Source organism: Aptenodytes forsteri, unplaced genomic scaffold, assembly GCF_000699145.1.
Source record: "Aptenodytes forsteri isolate BGI_AS27 unplaced genomic scaffold, ASM69914v1 Scaffold243, whole genome shotgun sequence".
In the NCBI taxonomy this organism is placed as follows: domain Eukaryota; kingdom Metazoa; phylum Chordata; class Aves; order Sphenisciformes; family Spheniscidae; genus Aptenodytes; species Aptenodytes forsteri.
The window spans coordinates 427,966-451,955 of record NW_008795314.1 but is presented as its reverse complement, the minus strand read 5'-3'; the positions used below and the strand labels follow the sequence as shown (position 1 = coordinate 451,955).

General features: G+C 38.6%; 1 protein-coding gene across 1 annotated transcript in view; it reads left to right on the top strand.

Annotated features, from left to right (window-relative positions):
- The window catches only part of CCDC57 (coiled-coil domain containing 57), a 50,667-nt gene that overhangs the window by 7,610 nt on the left and 19,067 nt on the right, over window positions 1-23,990 (top strand). The window contains exons 3-9 of the mRNA XM_009279474.1: window positions 6,899-7,007; window positions 10,896-11,038; window positions 12,495-12,695; window positions 14,568-14,730; window positions 15,642-15,776; window positions 20,082-20,268; window positions 23,294-23,394. Coding sequence (XP_009277749.1) covers window positions 6,899-7,007; window positions 10,896-11,038; window positions 12,495-12,695; window positions 14,568-14,730; window positions 15,642-15,776; window positions 20,082-20,268; window positions 23,294-23,394 — 1,039 coding nt within the window. The remainder of the gene's footprint in view (window positions 1-6,898; window positions 7,008-10,895; window positions 11,039-12,494; window positions 12,696-14,567; window positions 14,731-15,641; window positions 15,777-20,081; window positions 20,269-23,293; window positions 23,395-23,990) is intronic.

Genomic DNA, 23,990 nt, shown 5'->3' with positions numbered 1-23,990 from the left:
CCTGCAGCCGTGAGCGGAAGGACGTGCAGGTTCGTGCCGGGGGGGAGCGGAGCCGCCGCTGGGCTGCTCCGCGGGCGCCATCGGAAGGCACAGCGGCCGCACAGCATCCCGTTGTGCCGCGGCTTGTCCTTCAGAGCTCCCGACGCGGCGGCACCCGTGCATCTTGCGCCCCTTTCTCTCTCTGGGGACCCACTGTCTTTCTGCACCCTTCCTGCTACTAAGTGCCCTCTGTCTGCTGCCTCTGAGTCCCAAGCATTATCTTGCGCTACCGTGTGCTCCTCTCTACTGCCTTCCCCTAAGGGACTTGACCTCGGCAGGCTGCCTGCCATCTGCTCTTCTGCCTCAGAGCAGCTGACCCTCTGGGCCCTCCGTGGGGCTTCTCACCCCTCCTCCTGGGATCTGCTTCCTGCCTGCTGGCTGTTCCCCTGGCAGTGTTTTCTTTCACTCCCACCCGATATGTCTTGCTCTCCCTCTCTGCACTGAAGGTGTACAAACCTCTAGTCCTGCAGGGTACTTGATCCCCGGCTTGCCAGTAGCATTGCCTTCCTCCATCCATGTGGCTGCCCCTTCCTGTCATCCCTGGGGATATTTGCTCTCAGGACTCGGTGTCAGTGCTCCTCATGTGTTGCCCTCTACTTACATTCCTGGATGCTCTCTAGAATATGTACACATTTCTCAGTCCCAGGGGCAATTGTTTCTACCCACCATACCTTGTCTTTTACTTATGCAGTCCCTTATGCCTCCTACTCTTCCGTCTGTCCTGCATAATGGCAGACAGAGCCTGACATCAGGCTATCTATCATGTACCCCGCAGCGTAGCCCACCCCATACTTTGCCAGAGGTGTGTCCCTGCTCGGTACCCGACATCCCAGTTTCTCTTGTATGTTATTGGTCCTTATCCTGTCCTCCAGCTTCTGCTGTATTTTATCTATTCTGATCAGATTGTATAATGCACAATGTATATTTGCTGTTTTATATGTCTAATCTTACTTGTAAGGTAAATAGCAAACCAGCTACTAGCAGTAAAGAAAGAGACAGCGCACAAGTGATGCTATCTTGTCAAATGATTGTCATCATTTTTTTCTTGGAACTGTGTTGACATCATTTCTTTTTTTTGTTTGTTTTTTGCAACAGTGCCACGGCACAGCTACTTAACAGTGTAGCTGTGGCCTATGCTGCTTGCTTGTCTCGTCATGACTTGCAGCACATAGTGAAACAGCTGTGCTAGTACTCGGGTGCTCTTGGTTCTGTCTGTTACTGCTTCATCAAGGAAAACAGTTGTGGCTAGAGATACCTAACTGATACTAGCTGTGTGGCATTCTTTTTCTTGTCCTCTTTTCTGTAGTCTTGAAAGGAAGAGAAGCACTCCCAGTTTATTAGCTCTGCTGGTCTGTTATGCGCATCTTATCCCTATTGTACCAAGAATATGTTATAAGGATAGCAAGGAAGAGAGAAGCAAGTACAGCTTCTTTACACTTTGAACAAAATTTTAAAGCTTTACACCTCTTTGACAAGTAGGGGTTGTATGGAAGTCTGAAGGTTCTCACGTATTACTCTGAAATGTTCTTCAGCATCACCTTGTTCTCCTTATTTGGTTGAAAAGTGACGAGCTCAAACATGGAATCTAACTTCTTGTTGTTGAAGTAGCATTTTAGTAGTAACAGTTGTGAAATCTCCACTGAATCAGATATGGCAACCACATTCAATTGTGTGTGATTTACAGCCAAGCCATCATTTTCCTTTGGTAAAGAGGCTGATACGAGTCCCGTTAGGCCCTTTTGTGGGGGAACAGGAGTACCTATCAATCACTGCTTTCTGGATATGCTTGAAGTAAGTGGTTGGATTGTAGTGGGTATCTTTGCTGTTTAGGTTGTATGGGTAAGCTGTGCTTGTTGTAAGATGTTGTCTCTTACTTAGATGTATGCTGTTTCCTAAGTCATCTTTTAATGTCATCATATATAGGTTTACTATTCCTCTTTTGACTGTAAGATATCCAGGCAATTGGTGCAATTTATATCTAAAATTACACTGTTATTTCCATTATGGTCCTTATTGAAACTAACTTGCAATTATAAATACTGCTGCTATCAAAGGCAAAATGCTCCCTTCTCCCCTATTAAATTGCATTTCTAAGAAATACAGCTCTCTGTGATGGAAAGCAATATTTTAAAATTACAGGAAGGCTCATTCATTCATATTTTCATATGAAATGAATGATTCCTATTGTTATATGTAACCCAAACTCACCTCAGGATACCACTTTCAATTTACCAGTACCATTAATTTAGGTAAGATACATGGAGATAGGGAGGAAGGTTGTTTTCATAGGAAACTGTGTGGTGCCTTTTAATTCTAAGGTAATTGTAGAGAGAAATTGTAAAAGAAGTATCACTTTTCTTAACCACCTCTTCCAAGAAAAATTGTGAGTTCGGTTTGATGATTTCAAGGAAGGAATAGGTTGGAGCTGTGGTCTTGTTTTTGATTCCTTACACAAAGGTCTTGTCTAATAATGTATTGCTAATTTTAGCTAATGAAGCAGGTTTTTAAAAGGCACTTACATTAGTATTTTGATACCTTAATGGGTATAGACTGAGCATAGTTTCTTTCAGTGCCTTGAGTCTAGAAAGCATCTCATAGGCATTGTTTATCTTTAATGTATTTATAACTGGGGTGGAGGGGAGAAGGAAGTCAGATTTAGTTAATATTTTTAACTGTGGTAGCCATCAGATGCATTTGGAGCAACAGTAGCTGAAAGGAAGATACAGAAAGAACAAATCTTTCTTAGCATTGCATGTCGTAGGCAGGGAGGCAGTACTGCTCATGAATATCCACGACACTGACTTTTACAAAAAATAATTATTGCTGCTTACCCAAATGAAGAAGATATTGCTTATGCTATTTTCTACATGGTAGCACGATTTGAAGATTGCTAACAAGAAGCAGAATACGAAGAGAAAACATAATTTTATTTTAATTGCCTTAGGAATAAATGTGAAATCTAGGCCAGCAGAATTGAAAGACCACCAGATCACTGTGTCCTCTAGCAGTGTTTGTTACTCAGTGTACCTGGGAAGAGCAAGCTTGAATTTTTTTTTATACTTGTCATGGCCAACGATCAGAGACTCATTTTTTGATTCTGGAGAATTAGAGTTGTCTAGTTGGTTTGTGAAGAAAAATGTTGTTTAAATAGTGGCATCCTTTAGCATAGAGATATTGCATCACGTTTGCTGATCTGGAAATCTCTCTTTCATTTAAAGAGATTAAAGAGCCACTATTTGAAAAGCATGCTTGTCTGATTTGTTCTCTGCATCCCTGTGCTTATGCAGATGGGATTATCTGTAACCACTGACACAGAATAATACTGTACAGTGAGAGAAGCTGTATTTACTCCAGAGATTTGGGAAAATCTCTGGAGAAATCTGAGCAGAAATTACCATCTTTTTTTTCCTTTTTTTTTTCTTTTTTCTTTTTTTTTTTTTTAAAGCAACCATTGTCCTTAGAAATAATGTTTTTTCTTCTACAGAGTTTATAATTAGATATGAGGCAAATATGGAGAATAAACAGTAGGAAGTAAAGCAGGTAAAGGGTTTTACCAGTAAAAGCACCACCTCTATGTTGGTTTGGTTTGGGTTTTTTTTTAGTTTTAAAAATATATTTAATACGTTACTGAAATACAGCTATTTCCTCATACCTGTTGGCCTTTCTGAAAAGTAACTTCAAGGTGGATTTGACTGTGGACAGAACAGTAGCTTTGTAGTTCCATTGTGGGAGGAGAAGACAAATGGGACACAGCAGTTAATATTGTTGATATAAGAGAAGGCTGGACTGTGACTTGACTTGTTACAAATGTCTTCAAGAAAAGAGAAATATGCGTGCAGTTTACAATGACTAAATCTTTTTATGCCTCTATTTTCAATCTGAATAAAGAAAGGAGAAAATTATGTTTTCCCAACCCAGAATTTAGTGGCATTTCATAACTAATTTGGAAAGTCCCTGGGCAATGCAGGACTATAAATAAAAGTAAATTCTGCTTCTAGAAGCAGCTAATGCCTGATGGTCCAGGAAACTTTACAATTTAAATTAATTACCGGTGACTTTTAAATTATCAGCTATGCAGTAGATCGGGAGTGACAAGATACTTGAGTTGTATTAGCTATCAGTCTTAACTGCCTTCTGTCAGCTCCTGTTTCGGATTTATAGTAGTGTTACAAGTGGAGAAAGAACTAAATGGTCTCCTTCAGTGGAAAGAAAAAGAAGGGAAAGAGCTACGTGCCTGCCAGTTCCCGTGTCAAAAGAAAATGCTGCAAGATGTCAAAAAGCAACTCCAAGACAGGCATGAAAAATTTAACAAATTGAAAGCAGATTTTGTCTATAACCTAAGAATTTTAGGAGAGAGATAAAGAGTTAGAACACTATGATGTCACAGTCACTCATCTGAAAATATCTGAAAATGTTAACCAGGCAGAGAGTAGTGATCTTAGAGTACAACTGGGTGAAGTGGAGCAAATGCTTGTCAAGGAAAGAAGAAAAAGATGCAAACTTCATTATTGCTGTTGACAACACATTGAAGAACATAAATTAGAGCTGGAACAGTTTCGCAGGCGAGATGTGACTTCCTTAGAATAGTATGCAAGAAAAGAGAAATTTAGCTTCTCTAAGACATATTTGGATTGGGATAAAGCAGTAACATCATTCATACAGTAGAGAGCACTTTGAGCATGGAGATACGGTTATCTATTCTGACAGAGGAACACCTAGAACATGAACAGAGTGAGGGCTAACAGAAGTGACTTGGGCTATCTGTACACCTCCTATATCTTGGTTTCCACAGTGACTTGTCTGATTTCTGGCAACATGTTAGAGAAAGGATAGCATTAAGTGAAAGTGAGGATGCTCTTAAACATACAGTGTCTCCCTACATAATTTACAAGGGTGTATGCTGGGGAGACGATATGACTGGGTGGAGATGGTATGATTATAAGGGAAACATAGTGTGGGGAGCAGAAAAGGATTTGTCAGAAGGAAATGCTTTTTCCTTGGGCGCTGAAACACCTCTGGGAAATGAGGTGAATCTGAAAGTATTAATATGTCTCCTGTGTGTTATATCAAGATGCACTTGTCTTCTGTGTACGTGAGGAGACAAATGATAATGGTATCAACCATTGTCAGTAATATTATCTAAGGTTACTAGACATTAGTTGCTATATTGTGCTGTGGATTCAACACAAACGGTTCAGCCTTTCAACTATTTTAAGCCATTGCAAGCTAATCTTACGATAGGAGTTGGGTTTGTGCACTCTTAAATACATTTTGTCCCACCTTCTCTGATAGGCCTCTGTGAAGGAAAGAAGTCTGTTGGGGCATATCCAGTCACAGGACCAAGATTAATGACTAATACAACCAATTAAAATGTGAAGATAGCTAAAGCAATGCACTTGTTTAGTTTGGCCATTCTCACTAATTTTTATTATTCTGTATAGACTTCTAAACCTTGCAGGGGGGGAATAAACACTTATTTCTTGAGATCTGTCTGCACATCGTTCTTGTTTAATATAACTACTGTCTTCAGATATAATAGTATCTTTGGGATTATTCTCTGTTTAAAATGGTAACTGCTGTAAAGTGTTCTGGGTCAAACTGCATTTATAATGTAGAGATGGCTGGATAAGTTTTAAATATTTTTTTTTAGTTATTAGAAGTGATCTGGACATGGATCTGGAATTCCTCATAGGTCACTAACTGATTGATGTTACTGTGGTTCTGGAGCATATGCAAATTCATTTAAAGCCAGTTCAGGAATTTTATATGGAGCATATCCTTTGGGAATGGAAGGAGGAGTTTGAGTCTTACACCCATCACTGCCTTTTTGTTAGGCTGAGCTGGATACTGATCACTGAGCAGTACAGCAATTATTCTTCTGATCTGCCTTGCCCTGGAGAGTTGTGGGATGAACAAGGGAGGTGTAAAAGTGCCTGTCTAGACTACACTGAGATGACACTTCTGTTAGCCAGCACTTATGCATATAAATAAAGTCTATAGGATCCAGATTAATTCAGGTGAATTGTAAATTTAAAAGCAAAATCTAGCAGAATATGAAAGTGAATATGCATTTAGCTGTTTGTGACTATTCAGTTCTAGTTTGCAGTTCTGTCTATGGGGTTATTGTATAATCAACCTTATCTAACCAAATGCAGCGGTCATTCAGCTACATAAAATAACTGTAATGCAGAGTTGAATCTCATCAGAAGGTTGCAGAACTGCACGATATCAATCCAGGTCTGTTTGGCCATGTAACAGGCTGCGTCAAGCCTGTTGAGTCTTGCAGGGATGAAATCCAAAGCTTGAAAAGGTTCAGTGTATCATTAGATAACTTACTGGTCATGGTAGCAGTATCAGCTCTTCGAATTTGTTTGAAATGCTCGCCTTACTGGTATTCTTCCACTGTATCTCAGAGAAACTTTTTCTGTTGATAGCAAGTAAGAATACCGGGGAGAGGAGAGGAAAAGATACGGAGCTGCTTCTATTTTTAAATGTATCTACAAGCTCAGATTTCTGCTGGGCAGCCCTTGTTTTGCAATTTCTTCTTAGGTAACAGAATTTTTTGGGTGGAGGAGGAACGCTGTTATACTTAAGTGGAAGTCTTGCACTACTTTTCAGCAGATCCTCGATACTTCATATGCAACTAACTTTTGAAGTATAGTTTTGAGAAATGGCATATACTGTTATAATTGGTTTCAACTGACTTGTGAGAAAAAATTTTGTGGTGACTTTCTCTAGGAAATTATAGCATCTTGTATTTATAGTTACGTGTTATCGTTCAAAAAAATTTACATATGTATGTCTCATTAGGTCACCAGAGATACTCTTTAATGTAAATTTGTTTTATTTTTGTTCATAGCTCTAGGAACGGTCACATAGATCATCAGCATGAAGAGTACGTGAGCCTGAAACATCAGATGGAGAGAGAAATCCAAGAACTGGAAGGAGAGCTTGCTTGTCAGAAACAGGTATAAGAATATGGAGAAACAATGTTGTATTGCTGTAGTGCCATCTAGACATCCTTTTTTCAGTTTTGTTTTGTTTTGTTTTTATTAGAATGTTCTGGTTTAACATTGCTGTAGTTGTATAAGCTTTTATTTTTTGCCCTTTTTTTGCTTAAATTGATGAGATTTTTAATGACAGTTTAGAAAATTATTCACTACTTGTGTAGTAGCTGTTGCTTTGCTTGTCTGGCAACTGCCCCTTTTAAGGAACTGTTAAGAATGTATTTAGTAATCTGAGATTGTGTAAGATTATTTTATGTAGACAGCACGCTGCTAAATGTGTTAACCTTGAAACTGCAGGAAAGGTCAGCATCTAGAAAGCAGAGGCAGCCTCAGGCAAGATGGGTAAATGTACGTTGTTTATAATACTCCTAGTTACAAGGCTTTTTTCCCCCCCCTTCTGCCTCTTATATTGCTATCATAGAATCATAAAAGGATAATCTTACTATCAGTGAAATTTGACCTTCAACTGTGATACCTTAGGGAGGCATTATACCACATCTATATATATTACAAACTTTAAAGAACAACAAAACCTTCCTTCTTTGTTTTTGTATAAAAATGTATTTGATACTAAAATGACTTTTAATTATTTACATATGAATGTGTTTAATCATTAGAAATAGAATGGTTAATTTTTGGCCTGTCAAGCAAACCAATATATAATATAAATGGAGGTGGTGAAAGAGATTGTTAGGCAATTACGTCTTGCACCCAACACCTGCCAATCAATCTTGCTGTGCCCTCAGTATAGTAGTCCTGCTAAAATAACCCATCTTCATCCAGGAGTCTTTTACCCACGGGCTTCCCACAGACAGTTTATGAACCTACCCAGAGGAGTATGAGCACTTCTCACTTGAACAATACTTGATAACTGGCTTGATTTAGAAGTTATCTTTGTGTGTTCTGTGGTTAAACTGTAATGATAAAGCGGATTAACTGCTGTTCGCAAGCATAAGGGCACATCATCTAATACACACTATTTCTCTTAACTTTTTTTTTCTCCTCCAGTGTGGTATCTCCATTGTTCATGATTTAAACTAAAGCAGCACATCTTACGTGCTTGCCATTGGGTCTCTTTGCAGTCGTTCCCCTTAACCAAACACATGATATTGCATCAATTAGCCAAAATCCCTTGTGACCTCATCCTCTATGTTTATCCCCATTAATTCCATATATGTGTGTGTGTATAAGAAGATGGATGTCCTAACTGCTTGTAGTACATACAAGATGGATGTCCTAACTGCTTGTAGTACATTCTGTACTATATGCTTAATAATCAATATCCTTTATTCGTGTACTTATAATATAAATTTAACTTCTATTAATACTTGTTATTTTATATTTAAAATTTTATTTGTTGTGTCAGAAAAGGCTGAAATAACTTAATTCAGTTTCTTTTTGTATAGCTCAACAGTGTTCAGTCCCATTTGCTAAGTAAAGTGCCCAGTTTAAAAAAAAAAAAAAGAGGAAAAAAAAACCCACCACACAACAACAACAAAACAAAACAAAACAAAAAAGCCACAGCTTTTAGCACTGGGGAGATATAGCACTTTTCTGCTGCTCTAAAAGTTAAAAGAAAGTTCAGATATTTCTGTAACGGATAGTCTTCGACGTATTACAAATGCTCAGATGTCTGTAGAGGAATTGAACTTTAATGTCGGTAAGGTGTTGGAGTTTTTTTCTTAAAATATTTTTTTTTTTTTTTCTTCCCCCCCCCCCCTTGGGTTTTTTTTTCCCCTTTTTTTTTTTATCTTTTTTTTTTTCCCCTATGGTTATGGAATCTGATCTTTTGCAAAGGATCGTCTTTTCCCCTATGGTTATGGAATCTGATCTTCTTTTGCAAAGGATGCCATTTGGCTGATGTGTTTCTTTAAATTCCCCTTTGATGTACAGGTCGTGTTAGGGGACCTACTATACGCCAGATGAGAGGTTTCATTCAGCACATTCTCTGCTCTAATGAGAATCAGAAAGATTATGCGATGATTAAACCCCTTGTACAGTGTTTAAAAAAGCCTGTGACAACAGTGTTTCCATCAGTACCATTGTACTGGTGTTACCTATCTGTTGTTCCCCTTGTAGGAACTGCTAGCCAATTTGATGCAGAAATGAAAAAGGGAGAATGTGAGTTTCAAAAGCAGACAATTGAAATGGGTAACTTAGTTCTGTCCCATGAAGTTAAGGTAACTTATTTTTAAGCTGTTACCCTTTACTCACAGAATGAATGCGTTTATTATAATCTCAATTCATTCCTGTGTGAAACTCATGAAAAGATGACTCTCTTGTTGTTGCTGGTTTTCCTCCACCTATGTATTGAACTAACTGTTTCCATGATAGCAGTAAGCAGGGATATTTGTGGTATGCATCTTAATTTCACTCATAGTGACTGGGTTTTTTCCTACACAACCAAGAACTATATATAGGTCTCTGAAAGGCCTGTCTCATCCTTCTAATGCTAGTAATGAGGAATTCACTCTTCCAAAATCTGTGTTCTCTGCATGTGCAGTCTTCGCTAATCATCATACAACATTACTTGGATGGTTCTCTGGTGCCTGTGTTCACTTGCTTCAGTGGTGGTTTAACTGATAGCTTAATAATTCAACAAACCAAGGCGTATAGGTAGAGGGGGGAAAAAACCCTCACATTAAACCAGCTGATAGCGTTGGGAAAAGCAGACAAGCTTTCAGAAAGAGGGCTTGTATGCCTGAAAGATTGCCAGCTTTTTCCAGCTGTGTTGATTTTTGTCTAATACAATAAATTACTTCTGCCTACAAACTTTACCTTGCCAAAGGCTTATTAGGGTAGCAAAAGGTTGCCTGGCCATTAGTGGTATCCATGGATTCCTGCATCTTGAATATTGACACAATTGGAGTTTAGTTTCTGGTTTTGTTTTCTTGCCTTGTCTTGGGCCTTCTTTAAAGGACACTGCTGTAGTAATGGACCTGAAAACACTTTGTCTTACTGTGGTCTTGACTCTAAAGATTGCATGACCAACTGCTGTTGACTCAGTAAGAACAAAGGAACTGCAACTGCATATATACTTATTAAATGTAAATTTGCACATGTTGCTTACTCTGTGATATGCAGTATAACTCTGATAGTACTTCAGAAGAAACTTTTAATCTTTGCAATTTTCAGACTTGAGTGCTTGATTGGATAGCTCTAATACTGTTTCAGTTTCTAATACTGCTTGTAGATGCATCTGAATGTAATAGCTCTCAGTAGGCCTCGTGTGCTAGATGCTCTTACATCTTTTTCTTTATGAAACATAGTGTCTATGTCTAGTTATGTATTCTTTATATATATATATATATTATTTGCACCTGAATTGGTGGTGGAAGTGTTAAGCAAGGGAAGGAGAGCTCATCTGCAGTCATTTCCCCCATGTATTAGTGAGGTCAGCTGCAGGGGAAGCCAAGAAGTCAATGAATAAAAAACTGTGTAAAAGGAATTTTAGGCAGAGATAGGAAGGGGTAGTATGCAGGATAAATGTTAATGTAGGTAATAGGTGTAGGAAGAGGATACAAAATGGATATTTAGCAGTAATACGGGAGTAGAAATCTAAATAACAGCAGAGGTTATAGCTTATGGGGAAGGTGTTTTAAAGTGCTTTGTTGATCTAATGCTTATACCATGCAAAATGTTACTTACAAATTAAAAAAAAAAACCCACTAACAAACAGAAGAACCACCCCCCCAAAAAAAAAACACTTCACAACTTTCTGTACTATTTTGTTTGTTTCTGGAGCTGATGCTAACACTTCAACTGTATAAGGTCTCTGGACCTCTTAAAAAATTAGGTTATATCAGGTTCTCATTAGAATTCTTAAGTCTTATTCTTCTCCTTTCTAAGGTGAAGCTGCTGACCAGAGAACTGGAGGCCCTCAAAGAGACTGAAATGCAAACACCAGAATCACTGCAAACAGAAGAAATGTTTGATTTGAGACTGGAGAAGGAAAACCAGTTCAATGATTTTGTTGCTGTGAAAGATGCTTGGTATTGTACAATTTTGATTATGATCAAAATAAACTGCTTTTCACAGACTCTGCAACTCCACAACTTCTCTTCTTCACATACTCTTTATTTTAGCAATAGCTTGGGATGGTGTACATGGATTAATTGATCTGGTAATATATATTGTTACAACAGAAAGAGGTAACCCTTTGTATGAAATATTTCCTAAGTCGCATGGATTCAGGTTAATTCTGCTACATTCTTTCTGGATGTAATCTGTCTCACTTTAAAAATAAAATTTTACCTTAGAAGTTTTAATGGTTCAATGGTACCTTCTGCCTTTACTGCAAAAAGGAGTACCTCTTCCAAGCAGTATATGTAATGAAAAAACTTAGTTCATCCCAATTCTAGAGTGTACAGCTAGTTTTGGTGTCTCATATTTCACATGCTTGATTTGAATCCAGTAAGTCCAGTGTGTTCAGTCACAACTTTATACTTTCTCAAGCAGCTACAGACAGATTGTGAATATAGTGACAGAAAATAACTCATGCAAACCAGAGTATTACTGGGGTTTTTACCTTTTATGTTTTATTCCTCACTAGTTCAAATTTAAGAAATAAGACTTACTCATAGTTTAATTGCTGTTCCTTCTGTTTTGCTTTAATCCTTTATATCCAAAACTTTGGATATATTTTGAAGATTTATATGCAGGTCAATTTCAGAGTGTAAGAACATTATGAAACTGTTGCTTGCATGTCTCCTTTTTTATTTACTGTTAGATTTGAGTTTTCTATAGGCACTATTTGGTGGTCTTTTCTTCTAACAACTCACTTCTTACTTTAAACCTGGTCTCTATTTTTGTGTAAGTGCACGCTCAGGAAATTAATCTGTGAATGAAAACTGAACATTCAAGGAAGCGTTTTTGCTCCGTGGATCCCTACAGTCTCTTATTTGGGCCACCTGATCATAGCTGTCTTTCAATTGTTCAATTACTGTGAAGAATATTTTCAGTATGGTAAGAGTATGTTGAATGGAGTAGTTCACCTGTTAAAATAGCTTCTCTATGAGTCATCTTAAAAAAAAAACAAAAAAACAAACAAAAAAACCAAAAAACCAAAAAAACCCCCAAAACTTAAATTTAGGATCACCCTGATCCCATAATTAGGTGAAATACTGTTGTTCTTTGTGCTAATCACAAACTTAAAGTTCTGTGATAAATTGGAGTTAAACTCTCTGCAGTGGTATAAGAAGGATTCAGCCCTGGTCCTAAGTCCAGCTAAATAGGGGCATTCTTAGTTTGAAAAAACAACCGCAAAAGACCTCCCCACAACTTGTTCTACTGACAAGCGGATACTGATTTCTGTTTCTACTGCTTCCGACAATGATTCTTTGAATTTGCTTGAACCAAATTGATAAGAAAGTAAATCAACAGTCCTAAAAAATAACGTGCTTGTGTTGCTTGAAACCTCACTTCATTCTGTCTCTCTACATCTTCTAGGCATGAAGAACTAGCTCATGCTGCCAAGGAGAAGGATGCAATGCTAGCTTCAGTGAAAGAAGCCCAAGTCAAACAATTTAAAAAGTTGAAGCAGCAGATTAGAGAACTGCAGATGAGACATAAAAGTCTGGAAATTGAGCTATGCAGAAGAGAATGGAGTCACAGTGCTTGTTTAAGAGAGAAAGATGCTCTAATTAGAAAGTGAGTGACTTGATTTATCTTGTTTCATAGGCTGTGATGAAGGAAATTCAGAACATCATACTTACCAGTTTTGTGCCCAACTTACTTATGTGAAAAGCTCACAGTAATTCATGGTTAAACACATACCACACCTGGAGTACTGTGTCCGGTTTTGGTCCCCACAATTGAAAAAAGACACGATGGACTGAAGAGGGCCACAAAGATGATCAAAGGGCTGGAGAACCTGCCCTGTGAAGAAAGACTGAAGGAGTTGGGTCTTTTCTCCCTGGAGAAGGCTCGAGGGGATCTCATTACAGTTTTCTAGTACATTAATGGCAGCTACAAAGAGGATGGAGGTGCTCCCTTTACAAGGAGTCATGTGGAGAAGACAAGGGGCCATGGGTACAAGTTGCACTGGGAGAGGTTTCATCTCAATGTAAAAAAGAATATTTTTTTTTTTTTTTTACAGTGAGAACAATCAATCATTGGAACAACTGCCCCAGGGACATGGTAGAGTCCTCATCACTAGAGGTTTTCAAGACATGATTGGACAGGGTACTAGATAATCTCATCTAGGCTCCCTTTCCCATGAAAGGTTGTACCAGATGATCTTCCCAACCTGGGCTGTTCTATGTATATTATTGCGACAAAATTTGTAGTAAAATTTCAATATATGCATATAAACATTAGTTTTATAATTGACACAATCAAGAAACATCTCCTCAAGGTTTAACAAGAAAATGAGGTCACGTGGAAGAGAAAGTATCTGGGAACCTAGAGAAGGAACAACACACCAGAAGAAAAGAACTTCTTTCATAGCCAGCCTGGAAAGAGGCAGCTGCCAGTCCAAGGCGGCCACTGGAAACTAAAGAATTGCTTAGGTGGCCTGCATTTTTATGACTGGAGATGCATGGTTTACAATATGCATTTGGCTCATGAAAAAATCCCTCTGAGCTCCTAATTAAAAAAAAAAAAAGTCATTGAACAGTTTTATATCCAAGATTGCATCACGTTTTGTTAATTGTCTTAAGCGAGTATATATTAACATGGGAGGGGGGTTGTTCTTGTATGTAGACTTCAAGAAGAAATTGTAGTGCTAAAAACAGGCCAAGACTCTCATCTGATTGAGATTTCTAAGGAGTCTGCCTTTAAAGAATTCCAAATTCAGTCAATGCATGGACAGGAAGAGAAGTTGAGGGCACAGTTGGCCAAATTCTAGAAAGATGCAGAATGGTAAAGACTAAGACTTTGTCTAAAGTGACATTTACAACCAATCTTAAAGAGTGCCCTGAAGTCTTGACAGCTTTGTGTTTTAAAAGCTCAGCCATATGACAGTTGAACCTGTCTTGAAAGCCCTTAAATTCTGAATATGAATTTTGTCTCATTTTGTGCAGCTCCTATCTCTTCCCTTTCTGCAGTGTGTTTTCAATGTATATATATGTAGCAGCCTTTGAGCTTAGGAATTTTGCCCTGACAATCCAACAACTTTAATTCCTAGCTCTTTTGTATCTTGTTTCTGTTATTAGCAAATGGGCAACATGCTTAATATTGTGGATGGTATTGCCAAGAGCAGTATCGGTGTTGAAGAGCAGTTTATGCTGCTTGAGCTGAGGTGACCTCCAAAGCTGATTCTAAATACCCATACAGATGGACCCTAGGAGACTGCTGAGCTCTAAGCAATTAAAATGCTTTTGTCCAGTAAAATACTTAGAGTGGAATAGAATAAAATAGATAATTTGGAAAATAGAACAAGGAAAGATGAGGACAGCAAGCAAGGCTGAGATGTAAAAAACCCCCAAACAAATAAACAAACAAAAAAAAACAAAAAACAAACACAAAACATCCTCAGTATTTATCCTGCTGAAATCAACAGCTTTGCTCTGTGTATCATAGGTATAAACAACAACTGTATCTAGCAGCTGAGCGAGAATGGATTCTGGAACAGAGTAAAATGCAAGCAGAACTGGACTGGCAGCAGCTCTGTGAGAATGGTGAAAGTAATCGATATCAGAAATCAGAGGATCTAACACAAAGCCTGTCTTCAGCAAGAGAGCAGGTAAGAATTTCAAATCAACGCTGTTTAGGAACCATCTGTTGCATAGAGAGCTATGGAGTTTTTTCATCATGGTGTTTCTCAGGGGAGGCATGACTTCAGTCTTCTTTTCAAAAATCTGTAAAACAGTAATTTTGTATTGTGCACAGCAGTTCATCAAATATATTTGATCAGAGACCAGATTAATTTTCATGGACAATCTCTAATAGCAGCCTTTTCTCCCTTGTAATGAAGTCAAGTCAGCTTGAGAGATGCCACTGCTTTTCTCTTGACATTGTAGCAGCAGAAGAAAGATCCCTCTTAGAGCAGCCCCAGGCCAAAAAGTTTCAGATCACAGTACAGCTTGAATTCTATCAAGGGAACAATATTAGTCCTGGAGAACTCGAAGTATTGTTGTATGGGAAAAAAAATCCTATTTTGTGAAGTGTACAAGCTTTTGTTTCTGAAAAATGAAATATATCTTTTATTGTTTTAGAGACTTATTACACAATGGGCTAACGATACTTCTCAATGACCAGTTGCCTAGTAAATTCAGGGGTACAGAGGAAACACTTGTTTACAAAGTTTAGAATGCAGGCATTTACTTTGGTGGTTTATTTTACTGTTGTCTTCCCAAAATGATTCATAGGCATCAATAGGTGTAGCATAGGAACACATCTGAGAGATGAATCCACATTGTCCATTTCACGTACAGAAGATGAGACAATGAAGCCAAATTATTTTTCTGTGAAGGCAGTTTTTGACAGAGCCAAAAGGGGATATGCTTTAAGTCCCTGTCCTGTGATTTAAAATATCTTTTTCTTTGATTTCCTTCTTTTTCTTTTCTTTCTTTTTTTTTTTTTTTTTAAATCTCTAAACCCTTTGTCCTTGAGATGCTGATGTCCTCTGCTTTCCCTCCCTTCCCTCCCTCCTAGGTTGAAGCTGATCTGCAGAAAACAGATTACAGGTTGCATGAAGTGAAGACTCTTCTTTCTGCTCTGACTGTTGAGGGAGAACAGACAATACAAGCATCGTTTAATCACGATGTTTTACCTGAAGGGGAGAAACAGGTTAGACAACACTTAATGTCTTGACTTGGATGAATTCATTCTGAGATGACAACTTTATGGGGCTTGTTTCCACTGGACTTCTTGTAAGCAGTTCATCTGTTTCATATGTTTAATTGAAAATATAGACATACCTAGCCTGGAGTACGCATAGATTAGGTGTCACAGGCTTCATTATGGCTCTGATCATAATGCCTCACTGGCAAAAGGAGCAAGCTGGGTGTAGGCATTTGCTCCAGAACAGGACAATGTACTATACCACCATGGCACATCAGAATGAGAAGAATTGATTTCTGGAATGTTCCTGAGGCTCTGTGTTAGTTGCAATTCAGGGTAGTTTTTTGAAGTTGTAAAGTTAAAATTTTGAGTCAATGCTGCAAAATACTAATTTGCCAGCTGTTTAAAATAACATCTTTTATTTTAGTATCACAAACTAGTTTTCATTGCTACTTATTAAAATACATATATTAGAAAAAAAAAAAAGCCATTCAAAATTGCAAACGTAATGCTGGTTTGAAGCCATGCTGGAGGATGACGCATTATGAGTAGAAAATCGTCTTTTGAATGAAAGTAAAGAGTGTGCTGCAGTGCGCCCTACTGGGCAGCTACAGATGCTCAACAGTGAGCAGTTAGAGTGTATTATCAGAGCTTGCTGATAAGAAAAAGCAGTGTTAAGCAAGCCTAGTGGTTTCTGAATGCAGGAAGTGTTGTATTCAGAAAGATACTTGCTGAAAACAATTTTTATAACAAATTAGACAAAAGTAGACTGCTAGCAAAAACTTACTATGGAGCAAGTTGTTTTTCCAATTTCATTTCAAACTGGACTGACTTGCAAATTGATCGTTCACACACCAAGAGAATCGGGGTTGGGGAGGGATTCTTCTTTTACTGCTCACATTCACTGTTGTCTTCCACTGTAACTGACTGTTACTGTTGTTGGCAAGACTTTGTTTCATTGTCACGCTTTTCTTTCTGTTGTTAATATACTCTGTCTCTGTTTTGCACTTTTGGCCTGCAGGATAAGCAGTACCCATCTCAGCAAAACCATTTTTGTCTCTGATTTATGTGGAGGGCCATTGTTTAAAAAACAAATAAACAACAAAAAAAAGCTATTATTCTGAACTAGAACCTTTTCTCTCAATTTTTCTGTACAAAATGAACTGTAAACAAACAAAGGGGGGAAAGTGATTAAAAGCTTAAAATTTATAACATTTGTGTCAATGAGCCTTCTTAAAGAAGGAATAGTATGTTGGCTAGCCTCTGGTTCAGATGACTGAGGCAAGAAAGATTAAAGTTTAAATACACCCTAGTACAGTATCCAGCATACAGGTCCTTTCTTCAGATTGGTCTGAGACCCCATGAGGGTGCTAGAAATATTGCAGTAGTCATTCTTGGCCTTCAGTTAAGCAACAGAAGTGTGAAACACACCAGCCTGGAAAATCTTGCTTGTAACTGATTTTGAGTATGATTTAGGTCATGTCTGCCTAATTGGAGCATGCTAATAATACTGTACAAGTGCACAGATAAGAAAAGATTGCTTACAGTAATTTTGGATGATTATGTGGTCTTCTGTCTAGACCCTTTTCCACTGGCAAAAATCTGGAACAGTTGTATTTCTGGTTCAAACTGCGATGGTTCGTGTGTATGTTACAGGTAGAGATGAAGTTCTGGGCCCCAAAATTCAGAACACACCTGGGTGATGTATTGGTACCTACTGGTGCCTTTCCCTTCATGCCTTTTCAATCTCCCTTTCCCCTCTCCTCACCTTGACAGCCTCGGAGAGATTGTAAAAGGAGAATAGAGATTATCCTCCTCTTCTGCATATGCTGTACTGTTAGGGAAGAAAGAGCCACAGCAGAAAGAGGCTGTAGGACAGCCGTTGTCTTTACGACAGAGAAATTTAATTAGAAGGCCATTAGCGTTCCAGGTCACACTCACAGAACAGACTTATGGCTGGGGAAATAAGGGGACTGAAGGAAGTGGGGATTGATGGAGAAGACAGAAAAGGAGTAGTGTTTGAGGCTGTACAAGGCATAAATGTTGAGATTGAAGTGTTTTGCTGACAGATGTACTATGTGCAGGGCCTCATGGATTGCCTTTCCCTCTCAAGAGGCAGAACTGCTGCTTTGCAACAATTTAGGGTTGAATACAAAGAAACAGTTTTTGGGCTCAGAAACATAAATTAGCAGCATTTGATACAAAGTCGTTAGGAGGTCCTTTCCTTTTTGAAAAGATCTGGTCTGGAAGGTCTGTGAATTAGGATTCATTTAGTGACTGTAGGAGTGTATACTCCACAATTGCAGGGCTTCCTAATACTCTTGTACCAAATAGTATCTGCCTTTCTTAAATGACTGATGATAAATGTTTCCATCAGCTAGAGAGGATTTTACAGGGGTGGAATCTAAATTCTGCATTCTCTGTTTGGATGAAACCACAGTTATAATACACTGCCATCAGTTGAATGTAACTTCTTTAAAAATGTTTGCAGTTGCACTTTGAATGAAGAAACAGCAGAAGTAAATAACGTCAGGACCCTATAAATATCCTGGTCTTGTATCCCATTGGTCCTACTAGAATTTTTTCCTGAAGATTGTACTGGAATTTCAAGTGACCAGGGAATGTGTTTTCCAATCAATGTCTGTGTGTTTGGGTTTTCTTGTCACATCTGGTTTTCCTTTTTCTTCCCTCCCCCAAAGTTGAAATTGAGGAGGTGCGTGAGAGGAAGCATTTCTGTATTTGTCCTTTTTCCTATATTTTTCCTAAACATATGTTGCTGACTATTGTCAAGAATTGGATTCTGGAGCTAGCAACCTTTAGTGTGACAGGGTAAAGCAGTTCTTAAAGTTTGTGACCTGGAACGTTTCACATTGTTGTCCTGATTAGCCATCACTTCATTCACACAGGACTAGAATTAATCATAGAATCACAGAATAGTTTGGGTTGGAAGGGACCTCTAAAGGTCATCTCGTTCACCCCCCCTGCCGTGGGCAGGGACATCTTCAACTAGATCAGGGTGCTCAGAGCCCCGTCCAACCTGATCTGGAATGTTTCCAGGGATGGGGCATCCACCACCGCTCTGGGCAACCTGTGCCAGTGTCTCACCACCCTCAGCATAAAAAATTTCTTCCTTATATCTAGTCTGACTCTACCCTCTTTTAATTTAAACCCATTACCCCTTGTCCTATTGCAACAGGCCCTGCTAAAAAGTTTGCCCCCATCTTTTTTATAAGCCCCCTTTAAGTACTGACAGGCTGCAATAAGGTCTCCCCAGAGCCTTCTCTTCTCCAGGCTGGACAACCCCAACTCTCAGCCTTTCCTCATCAGAGAGGTGTTCCATCCCCCTGATCATTTTTGTGGCCTCCTCTGGACCTGCTCCAACAGGTCCATGTCTTTCCTGTGCCTAGCTTTCCAAACTAAATCTCTAAGATAATCTTTAAGGCTGTGGGCAGCCCATGGAGAAAACACTGAGCAATTCCCCTTCAAAAAAATAAGAAATAGAATGATTCTGGGATGTGTTACTCTATAAGCAAGCTGCTCATATTTTACTGATATAAATTATATTTTTTACAGTAGTTAAAGCAGCTTTGGCAACCTGGGTTTTGTCAGCCTCTTCAGTTCTGAAAGTCTGTAAGAATGACATTTGCTCATCAATTCACACTTCCACCAAATATAATTCCAAAAGTCAGGCTTCGAGGCCTTTGTGAAGGCAGAGCTTCAATCATTATCTGACAAATGTTCCTTGTACATTGTTCACTGTTAGCTTATCTGTAACTAATGCGCAAAAAGGAAGACATTGCTACTTATTTTAGAACTGAAGTGCTTAGAGGTTTTCTAGATGTTGTCCATTGTCCAGGTTGTTTAGATGTAATCCATACACTCCTTCCCCTTTTCCAGTTCAGTAAAGGATGTCCAGCCTCTTTATGTTTTTGTGAACAAATGATCTCCAATGACACTTTCAAGAATTTGGCAGGTCAGAAAGGGGACTGCTGTTGAGCCACTGAGTTCTTTATGGAGATGGGTTACCCATGCATTGAAGAGAGAGAGATAGCACACTTCAAAGAACAACAGTGATAAGACAGAGCCACCTCTGTGGCCAGCCTCCTCCCCCATCTCAGGTTCTCATTGTAGCGCTTTTTTTCCTGGCAAATCCCCAGAATAACCAGATCTCTTTCTTTTCTTCCTGTGGTTCTTTTCTCCCAAGTCTGTTCGTGGATTGAAAGTATTAGGATCTGTGTGTGTGCTGTTGTGGAGAGAATATGTGTTGCTCATTAATGAAGGTTGTTACTGTGTTGTACTTTTATTTTACAGATATTTCAGTATGATGATAAAAGTTCTTTGAGCAAAGATATTCCTACCTTGGAAATAAAAAAGCTGCAGGAGCAGAATGCCAACCTTCGGGCTGCTATTGCACAAATGAGGAAAGAAATGGAGAGTCTTGATGAGCAGATGTTGTCCACTCTTCCTCTGACAGAAAACAGACAGCTTGCAGAGCAAGGTGACAACTCTTGCCACAGAACTCTAAAATTCAGTTAAGGAAGTGTAGCGGTCACGGTCATGACCTATGAGGGCTATCCAACCCACGGGTGTGTAAAGATCGTGACCATGGGGTTCTCAGGGTTCCACAATACACAAGCACACAGAGGTCTGAGATTCTGAGAATTTCTTTATTACAAATTACTACAGAACTATTATTAGTAAAAACAAATATACACACACACACACTGTAAGTCACTACAAAATTACCACTAGGAAAGCAAATGTTTATATACATTGCGAGAGTAAAGCAAATATATGTATATTACAATTTATTACAGAATTCCAACTAGCGAAGCAAGTATATAGAATCATAGAATCACAGAATGGGTTGGGTTGGAAGGGACCTTTAAAGATCACCTAGTCCAACCCCCCTGCCATGGGCAGGAACATCTTTCACTAGACCAGGTTGCTCAAAGCCCCGTCCAACCTGACCTTGAACATTTCCAATGATGGGGCATCCACAGCTTCCCTGGGCAACCTGTTGCAGTGTCTTACCACCCTCATTGTAAAAAATTTCTTCATAGGAGAGGTATTCTGGCCCTCTGATCCTTTTCATGGGCCCCCGCTTTAACAGGTCCATGTCTTTCTTACAAACCTTTACCTAAGTACGTGCCTATAAACATACTATGTGAGGTGTTATTGGTATGACACTCAGCAAACCGCTCCCAGAAGTGGGGCTAATCGACGATGAAAAAAAAAGTCTCACTTCAAAGATGATCCACATTACTGAGTCCAGAGTCAGCCAGGCGTCCCCAGTGAGGGTCTGGTCTGTCCAGGAGATTGCGTGCAGGGAAGCTCTTGCAGAGAGGCTCATTTTGGGTAGGTAGCGAGTTACTTTTTATACTTTTTTGGTGTAGATATGTAAGTGGGCATACGGCATGAATTCCAGGTATAGTTGTTGCCGACTCCTGTTTTCCTGGAAGGTCAGTTTGTTATCACAGTTTCTTTGTCCTGCACCCATCAAGCTTTCTTTGTCCTGCCTACTACAGCCAGGGCTAAGGAGATACCCTTCTTTGTTAGTATGTTTACTGGGTGGCCTTTGTGGTGGCTCCGTCAGGAAGCTAAAAATTTAAAAACATCTCAATACAGGTATAGTTGTTGCCGACTCCTGTTTTCCTGGAAGGTCAGTTTGTTATCACAGTTTCTTTGTCCTGCACCCATCAAGCTTTCTTTGTCCTGCCTACTACAGCCAGGGCTAAGGAGATACCCTTCTTTGTTAGTATGTTTACTGGGTGGCCTTTGTGGTGGCTCCGTCAGGAAGCTAAAAATTTAAAAACATCTCAATATTGAAAATATATAATACTTTCAAATGCATCCCTTTACCAGATATTGTCACACATCAGCTGGGTGATTTTTAGCATCTCTTAGAAATATTTCAGTATATCATGTCTTACACTTTCTTTTTTACTTTTTTTCGTTATCCTTCATGGGAAAGTCAAAGCTGATAACATTAAAAAAAACCCCAAACTGCAGAAGGTATGTTCATTACAACTAGATGCGTTTTGTAGTAAATTTCTGAAAACTTGTTGAGTTTGGTTTTGATTGGCTCTCATGCAGGCCTGATTAGAAACAAAACTGTATTTTTTTCTTCATAAACATTCTTGAGACTTTTGGAAGTCTGGAGAAAAGAGGAAAGGAAATAAACTGTAACTTGGTAATAGAATAACCAGCTCTGATTTGTTTTTGTTTTTTTTTTTAAAATAGGCAAGGTATAACTTTTTCAAGGACATCTTTTACTTCTGTGGAATAAGTAGCCCTGTGTTTAGCACCTTTTATCAGTTATGTAAGCAGGTAGATAGCTCCTTTATACATCTCTGTGCCTCATCTATGTAAATGTTTAATTTCTAATTGCTTCAAACTATTCCAGAGCCACCATACGTTGTTTTCTGTATTTCAGAAAAAATAAGATGGGTTTGATGAAACATATTTTGTTGCACCAACTGTTGTGCTGCTGTTATGCTTCTCTGTCTTAATTTTGCAGTGAGACTGGGTCTCTGTGTTACCAGTTTGCAGAATTAGTTTTAAACTGTCATTTGTACAGTAGTGTGAAATTGTGAGCTAATTAAGTGTGCAGGCATTTTTAATAAATATAAGCATATTCTAGCTTTGTTAATAATGAAACATTAATAACCAATTAAAGCAAAACCTCTGTTAAATAAAAAACAAATTCAAGCATAGTTTTTTTGTCACAGGCAGCTAAAGTTAGTCCACTGTTTTTTGAAGATGTTATAGTCCAATATGTAAAAGATTTACTGCTGCTAGAGTTTAGCAGTGCCCAAGAGAAGCAATAATCTTTGTCAGCTGATAAATGTAAGTTTTCAGAAATGTATTATCCATTTTCTTTATGGCTGAAATACTTTATTCAACTGAAATAATCTTTCTTGTATCCCTTTTAAAAAGGTATGGAGATTATATTCAATCACTGAAAGATATGATAATGTTAAATCTGAAATTTTTAAGACAATGGGAGAGTAACTTGGAGGGGCGCTTCTGGTTTCCAGAAAGTCATCTGTTCTCTCCCCTGACTTGTCTATACACATCAGTATGTTCAGACTCACGTTTTTACTGGAACTAAAAGAAGAATTTTTCGGGATGAACTTCCGTTTATTGGTGATTTTTTTCAACTGATTGAAAGAAGCTACTGTGTCTTAATTATTCTTGTTATACTCAGTATTGCCAGTTTCCCAAGAATAATTAAATAATGCAGTATTGGAAGAAATAAAAACTTCTCTGTGCTCCTTACCCATGAATTGACCTTTCTAATGTGTCATCTCTAGTCACTTCTGTATTTTGTAGCTGACTGATGTTTGTGTATTGTGAGACTGTACTGGTTTTTATATTTCTTCAGCTCTGTTTACAATATATCTCCTGAAGTGGTATACGTGTATATTAACGAGACAGAGTTCTGAAGCAGCTGTGGCTATGAAAGCCTAAACTCTGTGTAAATACATATACATTCATATTATACTCCTCTTCTCTTTTAGGTTCATTGTGCACAAACAAAATTCCAACTGGAACCGCTTTAAGCAATATCAAAGTCAGCTCAACTAACTTGGATTGTATAGTAAACCCAGGCACAGAAAAGGTATGAAGAGGTTAAAGCTACCTGAAGTATCTGTATGCACGTGTGTGTGTAATTAAATACATAGCATATTATTTTTGTTTGAATAAATATTAAAAACTGAAGCAATAGATGCTTATGCGGTCAGTTAGTAATGAGTGTAACTTAGATGAGAGCCAGCAATGATTTTTTCAGCCAAGCTTATGCTCATTCTTTCTAGGCAATAAATTTTGGCTAGTCATTCCCTGGCACAAGTCACTCCTCATCTTTCAAGCCCTTCTTGATATTTTTTTTCCACTTGCAAATTCTTAAACTATTGTGTGCCACCTCTTCAAGTTTTCCATTGTAAATCCATATTTTAGCCTTTTTTTAAAATACCAAAGACCTTTCAATACGCCTTGTGATAAGGTGCATGGAGATGTAACTGTAGATACTGTGTCACGACTGGACTCTTGACGAGAAGGTCCTGTGGAGCCTTGGTTGGAGATAGGTATGCAAAATAGGTATGCAAATGGCATTGCGTGCTCGGTTGGGGGGTGGGTGGCTTTTCCTGGGAGAACCTCCCAACTGCCGGCTCGTGGGGCTCGCTTCCGCCAGGCCCGCGCTAGGATGTGGTGCGG